This window comes from Aptenodytes forsteri, unplaced genomic scaffold, assembly GCF_000699145.1.
Source record: "Aptenodytes forsteri isolate BGI_AS27 unplaced genomic scaffold, ASM69914v1 Scaffold679, whole genome shotgun sequence".
Classification (NCBI taxonomy): domain Eukaryota; kingdom Metazoa; phylum Chordata; class Aves; order Sphenisciformes; family Spheniscidae; genus Aptenodytes; species Aptenodytes forsteri.
In genome coordinates, this window is record NW_008795924.1 from 550785 (window position 1) to 568609 (window position 17825).

At 47.2% G+C, this 17825-nt stretch overlaps 1 protein-coding gene across 1 annotated transcript in view; it reads left to right on the forward strand.

Annotated features, from left to right (window-relative positions):
• The window catches only part of VPS8 (VPS8, CORVET complex subunit), an 89109-nt gene extending 71711 nt beyond the window's left edge, over positions 1–17398 (forward strand). Inside the window, exons 41-45 of the mRNA XM_019473567.1 lie at positions 1887–1967; positions 3375–3544; positions 4217–4385; positions 15808–15888; positions 16613–17398. Of these exons, the coding sequence (XP_019329112.1) occupies positions 1887–1967; positions 3375–3544; positions 4217–4385; positions 15808–15888; positions 16613–16762 (651 nt within the window). The 3' untranslated portion in view covers positions 16763–17398. The remainder of the gene's footprint in view (positions 1–1886; positions 1968–3374; positions 3545–4216; positions 4386–15807; positions 15889–16612) is intronic.
• The last annotated feature ends 427 nt before the right edge of the window (positions 17399–17825 follow it).

The following is a 17825-nucleotide window of genomic DNA, read 5'->3' on the forward strand; positions in this document are numbered from 1 at the left end:
TAGTTTCCTTTTCACATCTTGCCAGGCTATCTGTTTTTGCCAATGTCTTGTCCATTCCACCAGTCAGCTTCTCTCAGCTTCCAGCAGGCTTACCCCAGTATCCTTCCACTGCCTCCAAGCAGGGCAAAATGCTTTTTTCCAGGTCCAATTCAATGACTCTCTGTCAGCCTCGGGGATTTGTGTGTTACACAAAGATGATTTCCCCTGATCCTCTTTTGAGGCATTCCTGAATAGACTTGTTCTGATTACAGGCATGTGTGTGCCTCATTGGTGCCAGTTTGGGGTGAGGAGGGCACAGCCTTGCTCTTTTGCAGGTCAGACTGTCCAGGCCACAGGGATAGAATGATGCTGGGCTGCACGGTGTGGATCACACCGCTGCAGTAGCCAGTAGTGGATCCTACTACTAACCTGACTCCTCTTCCTTGCTTCCCATTCATGTTAAAGACACAAAGACTGACTGGATCCCAGCTGGTTAGCCAACATCTTGCAGGGCATCTTCTTTAGCAAAGTATCACTGTTGCATTCTAGTCTGATCTTGCTGCTGCTGCAAAGACATGTAGGAGGAAGTTGTGTTCCTGGCATGTGTGTGTTGGAAGTGGTGCTGTGTTACATGTTGGTAGGGGACAGGGCACCTCTGCAATTACATGGAGAGATCTTTCAGGGTCAGTTCTGCCCAGGAGACACTAGTGCTGGTGGCTGCTAGTGCTTGTGGCCACTAGGAGCTGTCAGCAAACTCTCACCATGCTGGTAGTTGGGCAGAGGTATTTCCTGGCATGGTCCAGTGTGCCCGTGAGTGGGAGCCTGCTCTCTTGTTGTGCAACAGGGCCCGGCAGGAGGGAAGGGCATTGCAGAAGTCTCTCCCCTCTTCCACTGCTTTGTCCATCTCTGCCTGTTTGAGAGGCTGTACACTGTCATGCAGAGCAGCTCTCAAAGGGCTCCTTGCTAAGCTCACCCCAGAACAGGGAGGTGCATCTTAGACCAGGGTTCCTGTCCTGCACTGAGCAATGCTTCAGAGGGTCCCAGAGTGGCTGTGGAGGAGAAGGGGATGTTTGGTTTGGAGCAGGCCTAAGGAAGGTGGTTGAGATGCACCAGGGCAATGACTTGTGCCACAACCCTTCACTTGTGCTGCTGGGATACAGAAATAAAGCTGCTCAGGGCACGTGGAAATCATCCCTGCAGCAACAGAAGAGCCCCAGGTCCCTGTTCCCTAGATGATGTTCTGTCATCTAGGATGCGAGACCAGGATTGCTCAGGATTCCTGCACACTCCACAGGATTGCCCAGGATTCCTGCATACTGCTGTGCAGCTGCACAGCCCACTGGATCTGTGCGCTTTCAACCAGCAGCTGAGGGGGTGTTGAATGAGCTTGGGGGTGACCTGTGGATGCACAGAGACTGAGGAGTGAATTACCCTCTGACCTGGGCAAAAGCACACTGGCAGCATGGGGCCTGGAGCCCTGCAGGCAGCCCTGGAGCTCGCTGACCAGCAGACACCTGTAGCAGTCGGTGCCAAGCGGCAGCACGGACGGAGTCGATTCCTCCTGTGTCACTGCAGGGTGTTTTCTGCTGTTTTCTTCGATATTCCTCAAATGCATTCTCCAGTCAGCTCTTGCAACTCGCGAATGAAATTTCCAAGGTCACATTTAAAGTCTTTTGACCCAAGCACGGTAATTAGTATTGATGTTGTCATCTACTCAGTTTTGCTAATTACCAATTTTCCCATCAATACATAGGATTATTCTGCTGTCCTTGTGCATGTACAGCGTCTTTAAATCTGGAGTCATAACTTCCATTTGCAATGCCAATCTGGAGGAAAAAAAGATTAAAAAAATAGCCAGAATGGTCATATCCTGTGATTCAGCTGCGGCTTTTCATTTCTTCATACAGGATCCAGTTTATGGAAAAGGGAAACTTGGAGAAATTCAAGGACTTGTCCTGGGAATGCTGGACACTTTTAACTATGAACAAGTAAGTTGCATGCATTTCTTTTCTGTCCGCTGCTGTATACGGGGATTACTTTTAGCTATCTAGGCTACTACTCTCTCTATCATTTGTCATTTCTCTCTGCAGGACAAAGTAAATGGACATGCAAGTGATTTATATTTGTGTGATTGGGGAAAGGGGAATGAGTTTGTATTGCTCACAGACATTGCAAGTGAAGGGACTGGCAGGTACATGGTGATGTGAACACCTGTGTAGTTCAGTTTTATGTTAAATGTACTGGAAGGATAACATCTGCTTTTTCTCCAGCTCTTCCTGCAGTTAGGGATTCAGAGGCGCAAAACCAGCATGTTTTGTCTTTTTACGGGGTTTTAAATAAGTGCCTTTTTGATTAGGCTGTTTTGCCACTTCCCAATGGTAATGCTGCGGTTCCTTTGTCACCTGATGAGATTTCACCTTATCTCACTCCTGCCTTTCTCTGTCCAGTCTCAAATCCCAGGCAGTCTCCAAACTTCAACAGTTTTCTAAAACTCATTTCCCCCAAAACAGAATGCGTAGTCTTCTTCCAAACTCACCCTCCCTCGTTCTGCCTACCATATGGCACTACCACCCTAGCTACTGCTCAGGCCTCCATGCAGCAGCATCCAATTTAAAAATAAAATGGAAAATAGCTTTACTGTAGAGGCCTGAACATAAAGAGCCATTATCTCTGTTCGGGTTCTTGGTAAAGGTCTGCTCTGAGCACCACAGGTCCTCTGTCATTGCCTGGCAGTTGTCTGGTACAGGCTGGATGTCACATCTGGACTAGGCCAGATGTGAACCACTGGTGCAAACTCTGCAGCCTTTTGTGAGTTTCTGCTACAGAGCTTTGATAGATCATGGACCAGAGCACCTATGCCTGTTACCTGTTGTTGCTGAAAGAAGCACTGGCGGCTAAAAACTAAGAGTATTTTGCTTTTGGCTCTTCAGAAATGGAAATCTCAGTTGGGAAGAACTAGCAGATGAGAAGTTCAGTGTGTTTTTCATATTTTAATTGTGATAGTGCATTTGGGCTTTGATTTTTATCAGCACGTTTCTCCTAAAATGGGGGATGTAAGCAGTAGCTTACCAGGTAGAGAGAAAAAAAGGGGGGTCTGGTATGGAAGATGACAAAATGAGCCTACCATGTCTCTTTTAATGCTCTTTGACAAAAATCAATAAAGGACTTATCTATTTAAGAGTGAAAAGGTATTGTCTCCATTAACATGTGATGAAAGGGTAAGTATTTTAAGGGCAGTGACTAGAAAACATATAAAGGGAAGCAATTTTGTTGGGTTGGTTTTGCTCTTAGTAATCTGCTAAGCTGCTTGTTACGAAGAATTGATCAGTATGGAGTTTCTGCAGTCTGGAGATGACAAAATGACCTAGTTATTCTGTATATTGTCTTCCACACAGACCCTTCTAGAGACAACTACGAATCTTTTAAACCATGATCTCCACTGGTCCCTGTGTAACCTAAGAGCTTCTGTCACTAGAGGGCTTACCCCAAAGCAGGATTACTGCTGCATTTGTCTACAGCAGTACAAAAGAAGGCAAGAAACTGCTGATGAAATAATTGTTTTCAGGTAAAGTTAAGGGTAGGGTCACAGCTGTGATCATGTTAGTAGTTTCAAAAGGAAAAAAAAGGAAAAAAAAAGCTACTGGTCTTTAGCTTGCACAAGTAATCATAATGTATTCCTGTGAGCATGTGTCCCTGCTCCCTTGCACGGTAAAAGGGCTGGCTAATTAAACCCATCAGAGCCAGCCTTCTTTGCATGCAGCCAGCTCTGTCTCGGCTGGAAAGAATTGCCTTACAATTCTGTGAAAGCTGTTCAGTAAGCTGTCAGTTTATCTGTCATCTCTCCCAGCAATGCAGTTTGTGCAACTGCAGCACCCTGGGTTCATTTGCCTGTATTTGTACATCTCGGATCTACTGCAGCCCTGACTACGTACTCTGTTGGCATCTCTGATATTCCTGTCTGTGAGCAGGTGGCTGTAAAATAAGACAAGATCGTTATTACCTTAGTATTATGATCGGTAGCTGTATTAGCAAATGGGCATCTATTGTTATTTTTGCAAGTGTAGAAATACTACAGGAGGGTGTGGAGGTATGAAGGGAGTGTATACTCTGCTGATCTGTATTTACAGATAAGCAGCCTTGTTTTCCATTGACCAGCGATTTCCCCTCCAAAGTACAGAGCTGTCAGGCTGCGTTACCCTGCTTCCGAGCACCTAGCAGAGTTCTCTTCTCTTTACAGCTGTGGCCACTTGTACCATTCTCTGTGTCTGCTGAGTAAAGAGTGTGGGACAGTAACCAAAGGCCTGATGAGGTGGATGTGCTATAAATGCAACTCAAGTAACAAGGGAGGAAAACTGAGCGAGAACTTCTCAGAGCTAAAAAAAGGAAGTGGAGAATCCTTGGCACAGGTAAGGTTTGTGAGGCGGTTTCTCTTCAAGTAAACTTCGAGCAGTGCTTATAGACTTCATCACTTTGTTCTCGTGTCTGTCTTTGCTTCCAGACAAGCCCATGATCAGTAACTGTCAAACAGTATCAGCAGCTAACTAGTCATGTTTATGAATGTAATTTTGTTTCGGCGTGGGTATACAGAGCTGTGGAAGTAATGGAAATGTGTTCATCCAGAAGGCCTGGGAACTGCTAGCCAGCGTGAGGGGAAGCTGGATGCTTGCAGCTGATTGCCCGCTAGATGCATCCACCGCTTTGTCTTGTTTGTGAGAGCCTGGGATGGGCCACTGGGGACAGTTCCTTTCAAACTATTTTTAGGTGTGTTTTATATAAAACTTGTATTAAAAGCTGGCATGTTCCTTGTGGCTGGATCGTGGAGCTTCCGTTCTACCTTCCTAACAGATAACCTGGCTCTGGGTAAAAGATCTGGAATTGATTTGACTCGCTAAGTGCTTGCACAATGTTTTAAGAAGCTTGCGTGTAAACAAGACCGATGCAGCTGGATTTGGGTGAGAGAACAGATAATTAGTTTGTATTTATTGTCAGTATTTGTGTGCAAGAAGTTTCATCATCCCTAATTCAAACAGAAGTCCAGTCTCAATATGCATGCTTCTGTCTTTTCCCTGGCATGGTACTGTGGATTGTAAGCAAAAATGGCAGGTAGCTTGTTGGGATGTCTTTTAGGGATATTGCACCGTGGGGAGCTGAACTCTGCTGCCCCGTGTTCCAGCGAAGGCGGTCACTGATGAGGGTTTGTTCCTAGATGCCTCAAGGTACTTTGTGCATTTGTCACCGCACAGATGCATGCAAAGCAACGTTTTTCCACTTCTGAAACCAAAGTAATTCAATCTTGGAGTACGTTTTTATAGTAGTACTTTAGTTTTCTTCTAGAAGATTATTTCAATTTCTGCCAAATCAATTCCGATCAAAAGATAGCTAACAGCATTAGTCAACTTCCATCAGCTTCTGTATTAACAAAAAAAGAAGCATCCTGCTTGAAGGGAGACTTGGGGGAAAAGTAATGTATGGAGCACAATGCAATCTTTGCAGTCAAAGTGTGTTAGTTTCTTATATGGTGACAGAAAGGTCAAATTGTGTTAGTTTCTTATATGGTGACAGAAAGAAAAGCTTTCCCAGGAGATTGTAAATCGACTGTGGTCCAAACAGTCTGCTTACAAATGCTCGTCATTTTGTGTACTGTCCTGCTACAGTGAAATATGGATACTGGCTCTAAAGTTAGGCAGATTCAGCAGCCCCATATTTTACCCTCTACACTTCTGCTCCAAGGGCTTGTGTGCAAATGGGTGTCAGAGATCAGGTTTAACTTTAAAAGCTAAAGGCAAAATTAAGTACTAAAACCACATTAATCATTAAAGTGCCTGACATTTTATACCAGTGCCTTATAACTTGGTTATCACTGGATTTCTCATGGGCTAGTCAGTCAGAGAACCCCTGTGTCTCCCCTTTAATACCAGTCTGGACATACCCCGTAGCAGAATGAAGCAGAAAATGCTCCAGATGACATGGGAATGATCGGGGCAGGGAGGAGAAGATGCTTCCCTTTATTTAACTGATCCATCTGTAAAAGTGAGGGGCTGGCTGGGACTCAGGGCTTAAAGGGAGATGTGGAGAGACTGGATGGGGAAGAAAAGGGGTTACAGCACAGATCATCTAGCGCTAGCTAGAAAATGTCCGTGCCAGACCATCTGAGAGTGCTGGATGCTTCCCTGCTGTCTGTCATGTGCTCTTGGCAGAGAAGTCCATCGCTTCCTGCTCCGCACACAGACGGCCCAGCAGAGCTTGGCTCTGGCTCATCAGAGCCTGAGCACTGCTTCAAGCCCCCCCACCTCCTCCTCCTGATGTCCCAGATCCTCTCCAAGTTTGTGATGTTCCTCATATATTTAAATTATAATATTTAACTGTTGTACTTGCATGTGATTAAACCGTTGCACAGTCAGATCTTTAAAAAGTTGAATATATTTAGACTTGGCAAAAGACTGTAAAATCTCTAGCTTCTCCAGGAAGTTTGTTTGCTTAACAATTGCCGCTCAATAGTGTTAATTAACCCTGTGAGGTAATGATTCATCTGGCCAGGCAGTAGTCTGAGTTACAGAACAGACTTTTTCTTCTGGGGGAAGTGCTGAGAATGCAAAGTGGAGGAGATGGATGTGCGTATTGCCTGGCTCCACTGGAGCCAAAAGCAGAAGGGCAAGGAGCGTTACCTGGAGTACAGAAGCGCTTGCTGGAGGGAGGCTGGTGTATTGCCGGTATGGCAGGGTTTGGTCTTGTGCAGCCTCAAGTAAATTTAAGCAGAGAATTAAGCTAAGCTCCCCATGCTTGTTTTGACATGACACTGGTCTCTGCAGAACTGAGGTCTGTTTGAAAGGTGCATCTTCTACAGTAGCCTGGTGGATGATGCACGATACTGGAGAGGAGGTGCAGGCAAGCAAAGGGACTGAAGGAAAGGGGAGACTTGCAGGGCTCCCCCCCACCCTGAGCCACATTCTTGTGTTCCCAAGGGTCATTCTCAGCCTGGGTCCAAGATAGCAGTGGTCACTGGTCTCTGGTGCCACCCCAGGGGCAGAAGGTATTTATTTCTGTTTGTCACAAGGTTTGTTCAGCCTTTTGGTGCTGCAATTCTCTGGTGAAGGGCTTCTCTGCGTTCCCCCTCAACTCCGCTGACACCAGGCAGACCCAGAGGTCTGTGTTGGCCAAGCTGCTCTTGCTTCCACAGATGGTGTTTCTGCAAACAACGAACAGGAAATCCCAGAGGGAGTTTACGCTAACACAGTTGTGCTTCCAGCCCTGCCTTCCCTTGACCCCGGAGAGCCAGCTCCGAAGCTTCTGGGACATTTTGTGTATAGATCTGTGGGGAGGGTATTTCTTTGCAACCACGTTGAAGACCCTGAAAGCTTAGTCCATCTCTTGGCAAAATCTAATGTGGTTTTTTTTTCCATAGTGAAATCTTCAGTTTAGGTATTTATTTTCTTAGCAAGCCTTGAATTAGGAATACATTCATACTGAGAAACGCCACTGAGCATCTGGAGTGCATTTCATAGTACCAATTCTGTTCTGTTGAAACAAAGACTGTCAGTTTGAATTTTGCAACGTTGTTGAGATTTATATGTGAAATGACAGCCCAACAGACAGTGTTTTCTCTGTCCCTGCTTTGCATGCATGACTTCTGTAGCAATTGCCTTGAAATTGGGGGAGGTGGAGAGATGCCACAAGCCAGCACTGAACCGTTACTGAATCTGGTGATAGCACTTATTTCAATGGAGCCTTGCTGTGATGAGGGCTTGAGGCATTCTGCCCTAGTGAAAGGGAATAGTGAGAGAAGGGCAAAGGGGCTTTTCCTCCGGTTTTGCTACCAAAAGTTTGTGCTTTCTGTGTTATCCCCTAAACCTTGCTGTCTTCCCGAGGGTAATCTTCTGTGTCTAAACTGATCATCTTTCCTGTCCTCCTTACCTTATATCATACCATAAATGAGTGTTAAAAGAAATGAAAGCTTGTGTGTTTGTGGTGGGTTTTTAATCTGATTTAAAACTTGCAATGCTTTTTTGCATTGTGGTGTTTGAAGTTAACTGAGGCATATTAGGTGAAAGCACAGTAGCTGGGCTTCTACCTAAATACATAAATGAAATAGTCCTGATATCTTAGTCATTGATCTCCAAAACTAATTTGCCTTGTTACAGTGAGCTAGTTTGTGTTTTCCATTTATTCTGCCAGCCTGTGTACTAGGGATCGGGGAGAGGAACACAGCCTTGACTCTTGGGCCATAAGCTCTGCAGAAAACGCCATGAAACCCTAAGCTGACAAGCTCTGGTTATTCCGTGTTTGAGAATGTGCCCGAGTTCTAAGGGCACCGTTGTTAGAGCTGTCCAGATGGCAAATGTGTTTTATTCAGGAGTTTAATCCTGTCAAGTCACACCAGGACAGACAACGAATGTGATCCATAGTTTATCCAGTTTGTCAGACTCTACCTTTGAGCTCTGTTCTGCAGCTTGCCACCAGCGTCCCTCTTTGCAACACAGCCTTCCATCCAACTCGGAGCTTCTTGACCGACTTCCACCTGTGAAGTGTTGGTACCGTACTGTATCACTTAATTGAGATGTTAAACGTCCCTCTGCAGCATGTCTGTGTGCTTTCTATTGCGTAAGAACGAAGGTTTAGGACATTTTTTTCGCCAATGCTTATTTTAGAGCTAGACAAATGTTACATGACCTCCATCAATCAGTAGACAGAGCCAATTTTACTGTTTTCAGTGTAATGGTGACCATCAGTTATTAGCTTGACTCCCAGCAATATCAAAATTTTCCAAGGGCTTTATAACTTTGAAAATATCCAGGCGTGATTTTTTCCCCCCAAAAGACACCAAGCAGATAATTAGCATTTTATACAGTTACAAGATTGTGCATTCTCCTCTGTAGAGAATATTCCCACGTACGTATTAACTGAGAAAATGCCCAGTCCTTTAGCTTTGGAGTTGGGTTTGGTGGTAGATTCCTTAACTTCTTCAACAATGCGTAGGAAATCCATATGAGGAAGGAACTGGAGACACTTTGTACCATTGGCTTCTCATCAGCAGAACATCTGTGTTTTAAGATTTCTTGTAATATATTGGAAACAAAAGTGATTCAGCTAGAAGAAAACCCAGTGTGGGAGTCTTAACTAGCAGCTAGAGGAGGACTGGCACCAAAGCTAAAATTGAAAATAAAATACAAATTTAAAACCACTCATTTCAAAAACATAATTATCCTTTAGCAGTTTTTAAATAAAAATTGACTATTTTCTTGGACTTTTCATAGGTTAGTTTATTCTGTTGGGGTTTTATTTGAGAAAATCAGACTGAATTGTAATTGTTTCCCCTGGCCTTCATATATAGGAATCTGTAGCCTGGCAGAAGTTTCCTCTTACTGCCTGCAATCCGAAGTCTTGCACTCTAGGACCTGTGAGAGGCTAACAAAGCAGAGACAGCTGACTTTCAGACTGCCTAAAGCGAAGACCAGTGAGACTGGTCTGTGTTCCTAGGACCACTTGGGGAAGTGTTGTGTCCTGGTTAAGAGAAAAGATGGCAAAACTTCAGTGGGTAATCTTTGCTTTACTTCACATCTCAATTTCAAAGAAACTATTCTTACGGTTTGGTGAAAATCTCCTCCCTTTTAATAAAACATTTCATATCTAGGAGGATCTGTAGAACAGACTCATTTAAATACAGTGACAGATGCTGGACTGTTGCAACTTGTTGATATTCCCACAAACTGCATCAGTCCCTGTTGCCAATAGTTATGTGTAGTTTAGCACAGTGCTTGACAGTCATATATCTGTCCTCCAAGGAACCAGCACAGCTCGTTACATACATCTTTGCTGTGAAATTGCGAGCTTTCAGTCTGTCTTCGCAGATCTGTCTTGGAGCACAGGCAGGAAAGAAAGCATGTGACTTTCAATCTGCTAGGAGAGGCTGCTTTTCCAGACCCAGCGCAGGCTGGAGAGTCAGTGTGCTGCACTGCCAGTAACCTCTGCCTGTGGTGCTGTGCTTGCTGCTGCTGCTGGAGGGGCGCGATTGCTGCTCTCCTCTGTGGTTTGCACTCATTCCAAGCTGAGAAATAACCAAAAGACCAAAGGGTTAAGAAGGGTGCAGATGACTCCTTTCTTCTGATGTTCCTCTGAAGGAGGGGAGCAAAATAAATAGAAGCTGAGGTTTTGGTTCAGTCTGTAGTCCCCAGATGGGAGGGTATGAGAAGGAATTATGGCTGGTTCAATGGTGTTTGCTGTAGCCGAGGGCGTCATTGGCTGTTCTGGAGGGCGGCTTTCAGAAATGCAGGTGGCAGATGTCAGGTGTCAGGAGCTACGAAGGGGACAGAGAGCAGAGGCATCCACTTGAGTTTTCTGTAAGGTTTGGGGTCATGTTATCAATGAGCCTCTGGCAGGAGGGGTCACTAATCCTTCTTACACCAAGTAGGACTTCTTCCTTCTTCTACATGTCTTTACCTTCCCTTTCTCTCCCCAGACTCCTGCCGTTGAGAGAACACTGCACCTCTTGAGCCTTCTGTGGTTGGCTCTTGTGGGATGCTGTTTAACAGCCTCTTAGCTCATGTTTAGAAAATGAATTATTTGCCTTCATGCATGATGCTTCTGTCCTCTTGGGTTCAGGCACTGAATTGAGATCAGCCTGAGCACAGGTCTATTGTGCATCATCTTTATATAATGTTTAATCCATGTGCTGCCATGCTTCCCTCGAAGCCTGCTACATTATAGATAAATATCTCATCTGCTGGGCCATAGAGTCCAGTGAAGATATGTGTTTTTTGTGTTTATCTAATTAATCCTGAACACCATTATTGCTCCTTTGGCTGAAGGCATCAGAGGAAGTCCAAGGGAATATTCCAACAGTGCCTGGTGTAAGCATGAGCTGCTAAACAGACCAGCTAGCAGAGGGAGAATGGAGGTATGCCAGTGTGTTTCTAGATATTTAATAGCGGCAGTTCTCCTTCCTCCTCTCTCCTCAGTCACTGCAGTATCTCACGTTGCAGCAGCAGTGAGTCTATTAGAGCACAAATAAGCCTGTCCTCTCCCTTGCCTTGAGTGGGAGGTTTGCTCCTTAAGTTCAGCTAAGTTCAACTGGAAAAAAGAGACATCTGCCTTTCCCATTCTGCTCCTGAAGAGATCAGAGGACAGAGCTGTAGCGCAGACCTGTGTGACAGATTGCTTCTGCTGTAGCAGTGCTGAGGGAAGGCTGCTCTGCGATGGGCTTTGGTGAGTCAGTGCTGCTGTTTACTTGCAGACAGCAGGTCCTGGTTTGCCTGCCACTGCCAGCCCCAGTGGTACCGGCTGCCACTGCATCCAAACAGGAGCAGGCAAGGCCTGGCCTGCTGCCAGGGGTTTCGCTCCTGGGTGCGCTAGCAGAGGTAAGTGGTGAAACACTGTGGAGGCTGGTCAGAGGCTGGTCTTGAAGCAGGATGTTCTGCTGCCATAGTGCAGCTACAGTGGCTCTGGGACTTCCTCCCAGCAAAGGTTTGCCCACTTGCCGCATTGCCCAGAGTGACTTGCAAGACTCCGTTTCCACCTCCTCAGTGTTCAGCCGGTCTGCGTCTGTCCCGTAGCAGTGGTGCATTACTCTGCAGTAGCTCTGCAGAGGTCTGCAGCAGCACGCTTTTGTTCTATGAGGGATGTCCTGAGGTTTTCCGAAGTTCATTAAAAATTTTGTCATCTTAGTGTCATTCTAGTGACTTTGGGTCAGAGCAGCTGCCTGCCTTGCTCTCTTTTTGGTCGATTGTTCCAGGTTCCTGGGAGTACCATGAAAACAGCAGGTCCTTATCCTGCGGAAGAGAAGTAGATTTACTTATTTTTACACTAACTGGCTCCGCTGTCACTAAATAACTGAATTTGGGTACCTTTTTGTAAGGCTACTTGAGCCATGGTGAAGTGAGTGTCCAGCTGTAGGGGAGGAATGGCAGAAGGTGGACTTGGTGTCCATTGCCTGTGGATTTGGCTCTGTAAACAAGGGAGGTGGGTGTTGCTTTTGTTCCTAGGAATCCCAAAACCTTCCCCAGGACTTCTGGCTGCCTCTGCCCTGTGTTACGGAGCAGGCCCCTGGGGTAATGTGGTGCTCTGATGCTCTAACTGATGTAGCAATATCTTTTGTGGAAGGTATGGCTCTGAGAGGCAGCACTTAGATGGATCTCTTGGTGTGACTATTAACGGTGCCTCTGCTTACAGCTGCTGTATGATCTGCTTTGCTTAGGCACTAGCTGATGATGGATTTCGTAGCTGTTAAATTAAAGATAATTGCAGGCTTAGGAGGGCTGTGTGGTGACTACCAGAGGGGGGTGGAATATGTGCAAGCAAAATGTGCAACAGAGATTAGCATTATAGTGGTGGGATCTATGAGAACTGCAAAACAAAAAGGAACCTCTCTTCTGCTTGCTGGCCCAGATCTTCAAGGGGATAAATTGCGTCTCTTGGGTTCTGCATCTAGTCTGAGGCCCTTTTGAAGGGGCATAAGGATTTGGCTGGAAATGGCTCGGAGGTACCGAACCGCTTCGTACTGATCTAGACAATAATGAGCTGGCTGGCCCTGCAGTAGCACCGGAGGCAGAAGCTGTGTTGTGGGGTGAGCGAGTGAGCAGAGTGTTTTCCACTAATGCCTGAGTGCTGATGCTGGACTCTGAGAGCCTCCCTGTAGCTCTTGAATGAAAACATGCCTTTAGTGACACGGTTAAAAAAGGAAAAGGCCTGACAGCAGTTGTTTCCATGACAACAGAAAGAATTGCCTGCAATATTTCAGCTCATCAGCCTGGAGAACAGTCGAATTGATAGTTACATACACATGGTAGAAAGATAGCAGAAGAGGGGAGGCCAATTATATTGCATTTTCCTTGTCCTTGAATGCCTGTGGCCACAGCAACTGTGGAGGGCAGTTTTTCCTTGCTTTTTGTTGTTTTTTCCCAAGTGAGAATGACCTGCAGGTCCCTTGGAAGTGCCTGTACAACCTGCCAGCTGCGGATACGTGACCCTCACTGTCATAGGCTCTCTGGTTCAAAGCCCATGCCATGTGTGCAGGGAATATGGACATTTGGCTCCTTGACTGGTGATTAGCAAATAGTTATTTACAATATAAAGAATATCTTGGAGGGGGAAAGAAGTGAGTTTGAGCACATGCTTCCCACATAAGTGATCTGCACTCGGGACACTCCTCTCTTCTCAGACTGTCTGATGAACGTCTCAAAGGCAAGATGCACTTGGCTTCAGGAGAGTAATGGAACGATTCAGGCTTCAGGAAACCCGTGGTGGGTTCAGTGCATCTTCCCCCAGAGCACTCCTGGGCTCGTCAGCTCTGAGCCATCTCTGGGACATTCACATGATGAAGGACTGCGTGGCCAGATTCTGCCCTGGCTGTGCTTTGCTCAGAGCTGAGTAGGAAGGGGAGCATGTGATGGAGGAGCTGCCAGAAGAGAGGGACAGGTAAAGGTGCTGTGGGAGAGCATGAGAAGACAAACCCAAGGGTCTGGGTGAAGCATTCCCAGATCAAGAGTTTTGCTGAGGTCTGGGGACAACATGGCTCTCAGGTGGAGCAGGAGGCCCTGCCAGTGCAGAGCGGTGGGCTGCTGCTGGTAGGGAGTGCTGTGTCGCCTGGGGAAGCCAAGGCTGGTGCCAGTGCTGGTGCTCTGCGTGGTAGCATACGCAGAGTTTGTGCTCCGGATTTTGTCCACAGTAACTTTCTTTCAAGGCAGCTCACGTTAGTTGATTTTCATTGCACGGTTGCCAGCAGGGTTTCCCTTTTTCCTTGGGTCGTGATTAAAAATTGAGTCAAAGACTAAGACAGTGTGATCTCTGGAAAGATGTTTTTTCCCTCTGCCCCCAGACCTTACCCATTGCAGACTGCAGCTCGTCATCCACTTTGGGCAGGGCTGCTCAGAAGGAGCCGTGTCCAAGAGGCCCTTAGCTCTTCCTGGGACATAGGGCACTTTTCTGGGGCCGTGAGACAGAGCTGTAATGCAGACTGCAGCCCCCTCCGGGCAGCAGCAGCCCCAAGCTGTACCTTAAACCTGGATGGCAGTGTACCCCAAGCTTAGGATAATTGCAGGCTCAGGATAATGATCAGACTGTGCTCTCTAGGGTGTTTGCCAAGTCTTGCTGGCTCTTGTGAAGGGCTGATGGTGAGCTCTTGCAGACAAGCTTGGGAGCCAGCATGCTGTGCCCCGCACAGCACCATGTTGCTGTAGCATGCACTTATTTCCCCAAATCAGGCTGGGAGTCATCTTCACAGAGCTTTTGAACATGCTCTTTAAACACACTGTAAAGCATGAGAAGTACAAAACAAGCTGGTGTTGCAGCGAATGTGCTGCAGCCCCAAAGGAGAATGCCTGCCCTGGGAGAAGGGCCTCGCTGCTGGTAGGAGCCTGTAAGTGCAGAGAGGAGCACACTTGTGCCTGACCGGGAACGGTCCCAACTCCTGGTTGACCCTGCCCGACTCTAAAGGAACAGTGAAGCCCCCTCTGCCTTTGTGGGGCCAGGAGTTCAGCCTTAATTCCAGCTGATCGCACTCCTTGAGGGCAGTGATACTAGTTCTTCATGTTCAGCTTGATCCATTGCCAAAGAGAGTTTAAAGTAAATGCAACTTCAGTCAGTACCCACTGGTAGGACTGTAGCATTTTGGGTTAATGGCCCTTGGGAAATGTATTTTGGGGAAAATATTTGAGAATGAACGTTGAATGTTCCCTTAAAAATAGATCCCCAGAGAAAACAGATGCCACATTGCTGCTCATGAGGGAGGCTGTTCGCCCTGGCTCCTGTTGTAGTTTCTTGATGATGCTTTTGCTTTGGAATATGAGCAGAAACATTCAAAATAGAAACATTGTGATGTGATAAAATGGAACAAACTTACAGGAATCTGTGATGCTCTGTCATCTCTCCCTGGGATATGTAAATGATGCCTTTTAAAGCAGTTTGAGTATGTATGCAGCCCTCCTTGTGTTAATGCTCTTGTTGCAGGCTGTGGTCCCTCTATTTGCAATTCTGTTTGCTCTTACCTGCAACTCTGTAACTGCCCTGGCACTGCTGGTGTGACACGTACCCTTGTACCCAACTGCTTGTACCCTGCAAATGCTGATACTGCTGGGCAGTACTGTGAAGTCTGTTGTGTCCGGTTTCTCAGGGGACGTGGCTGCCACTGATGTGTGAGTTGCCTTGCCTCTCCCCACCCCTTTTCACCCCTCATTTCCTAGCTTTTAGTCTGTAACATCCTACTAGGGAAAAAAACGGACCTTAGGAGAGATACCATTAGTAGATAATAGTGATTGGCACAGTAATCATTCCCCATAATAGCCACGCACAATCTGCGCCCGGTCACAGCGTGCTGCAGTCTGCACTGTGTCAGGACCCAGTAGGGAGGCTGAGCGGGGCTGGGGGAGACTATCAGGAGATGACGAGAAAGGACTGGGGGGAGCTGCTGCTGCCTGGGAAGGAGCCCAGGAGAGGCTGCTTGTCTGCAGAGACCCATGACTTCTCTTCCCAGCTGGCTGCGGGGAAGTTTTCCAATCCCTTTTATTTCTTTTTCTGCCTGTCCTTTTACTTTTTTTTTCCTCCTTCCCCCAAAGGTAACTTAGTACTGTTTGTCTGCCATCAGCTACAGACCCCAACAATAAGTCATTGTGGATGTAAAGGTATCTCTGTCCTTTGTGCAACAATAGGATTCTTTTTTCCAAAACGAAGGTGCATACAGTGGCCTCAAGCCAGAGGCAAGATGGCTAAAAAAAGCCCCCTGAACAGGCTGTGGACTGGCTGCTCCAGGCCCAAGGACAGGGGCAGGGATGAATTTCTGTGTATATGAACTTGACATCTTGTTGTGTGTTGTTTCTGTAACCTTCTCACTCTCTTTATCAGACAAGTTCAGAGTCTCTGTTGGATCCTCAGCAAATCCAAGCTTTTGACCAACTCTGCCGACTCAACCGAGGAACCTCCAGAGTACGTATCACCTGTTTTCCTTTCGGTTTTAAATTGGTGAAGGGTATTTTGCATGTTGTCAAGCCAGATATTAGTACTGGCAGCGTAGGCTTTGGCTTGCCTCTTGGGTTTCATTTAGTGCTGGCAATTTACCGTGCGCAGAGCTGGCTGTTTCACATCACAAGGCAGCCACGCTGCCTCTGACAGAGCTGGGGAATTCACTGGCAGTTAAACCATGGAAATGCCTCTGGCTTTGGGGCTGGGCCTGAAAAGTGTCCATGGTGTGAGGTTTCTCAGATTCTTTTTAGATTTGCAAATAACCTCCCCTCCAGACACTGTGTGGCTCCCGCGATCACACAGAAGGCTCCCGCCAACTGCCTTCCATGTTGTCCCAAGGAGAGTGCAGCTCCCTCTGTCCCTTGCATTTTCCTTGTGCCTCCTGCCTGTTTTAGCTGCAGTTGTTGGCACTTGCAGCTCTTTCTGGGATTTTCAATTATGTAACTTTAAAACAACCTAAAGACACCTGGAAAGTTGTTTAGTTCAGGACTGTTGTCCTGCACTGAGCTCTGTAGGGTCACTACGTACCATATATACCCTTTTCTTTACATGTGTTAAGGTTTTTCTAATTGCTGCAGGAAAAAGGTGAGCCCCCATGAGCACTTTGTCTTTCTGCACCTTGCACAAGTGCTTCTAGGCGGTCTGCCCAGGCTGCCAGACAGTGATCTGTCTGGGTTTTCTCTTGCAGCTAGCTCTCCTGACAGAACTGTCTCGCGGCCATGGTGGTGAAAAGCACGGGCTGCTCAGCGTTTCCCACGGTGACCCGGCCACCAGCAGTGTCTTCCAGAATGAGAACTTCCAGCTCCATCTGGCCCCCCCTCCGCTGGCTGAAGACTAGCACTCCGGCCTCCAGCCCCGGCTGTGGCAAGGCCACGGTTGGTTTCAGGTCTTGGTGCTGGGAAGCCTTTCCATCACAACACTAGACTTTCCCCCGCTCCGCCGCCTTTCCCAGAACCCTCTGTGCTGTGTTGAGTCTCGCTGGGCACTGGTGGGTTTGTAGCAGCGGGTGATCTCCCAGCTCTGCTGCCGCCTCTCACTAAACTGAGGCAGCCATGGGGCAGCGGGGCTGGAAGCTGTGAACTCTGGGGGCAAAACCAAGCGTGCTGAAGCACTGCACAGCACTGGGCTACCTGCACTGACCCGGAGGCTCACGGCAGCAGTGGTAACTTTGCCAAATAACCGAGTCAGCTCCATTCCACTGGAGGAGTGTGGCCTGTCCTGTGCCCAGAGCCTGCGTTTCACGGTGCTGTGTTGTTTCTGTGGATGGGTACCATACCTGAGTTTTAATTGTAGTACTAGTAAAAGCAGTCATTTTGCCAAGGCCTGGCCCACTGTCTCATGGCAGCAGCCGTGGCGTCTGAGGACACAGAACAGGCAAACCCGGAAGAGGCTGAAGAATGCAGAAAACGATGCATGTGTGAGCAAACTAACCTGTGCACAGTGTGTTCCTACAAACTTCCATTAAAAAGGCCCTTGGTTGAAATTTCCTGCGTGAGCTGTGCACACGGGGAGTGGGTAAGAGGGCTGCTGGTCTGGCAGTGCTGCTGGCTGCCATTTTGTTAGTACAATTGCCACTGAACTCTGGTAGAGAAAGATGCATCTTGTCACTGTGGGTGAAGCACAAATCTTCCCTCTTGCCTTGTGGTACCTATGTTGGGGGGGCGGGGGGGAGTGTCTGTGTAAAAAGGTGCTGCAGGCCCTTGGGGGCTGCAAAGGGGAGAGGATCGGTGTGATGGGCACTGATGGTCAGAGAGGTTTGTCACGACTAAGCTCAACCCGCTGTTTTGCAATACCAAACTGGGCAGTGTCCCTTCCCAGCGGCACCTTTATCACTCTACTCACACAGCTGCAACCTAATAGCAGTGGTGTTTCTATACTGTCACCTCTGGCTTGTGAAATGC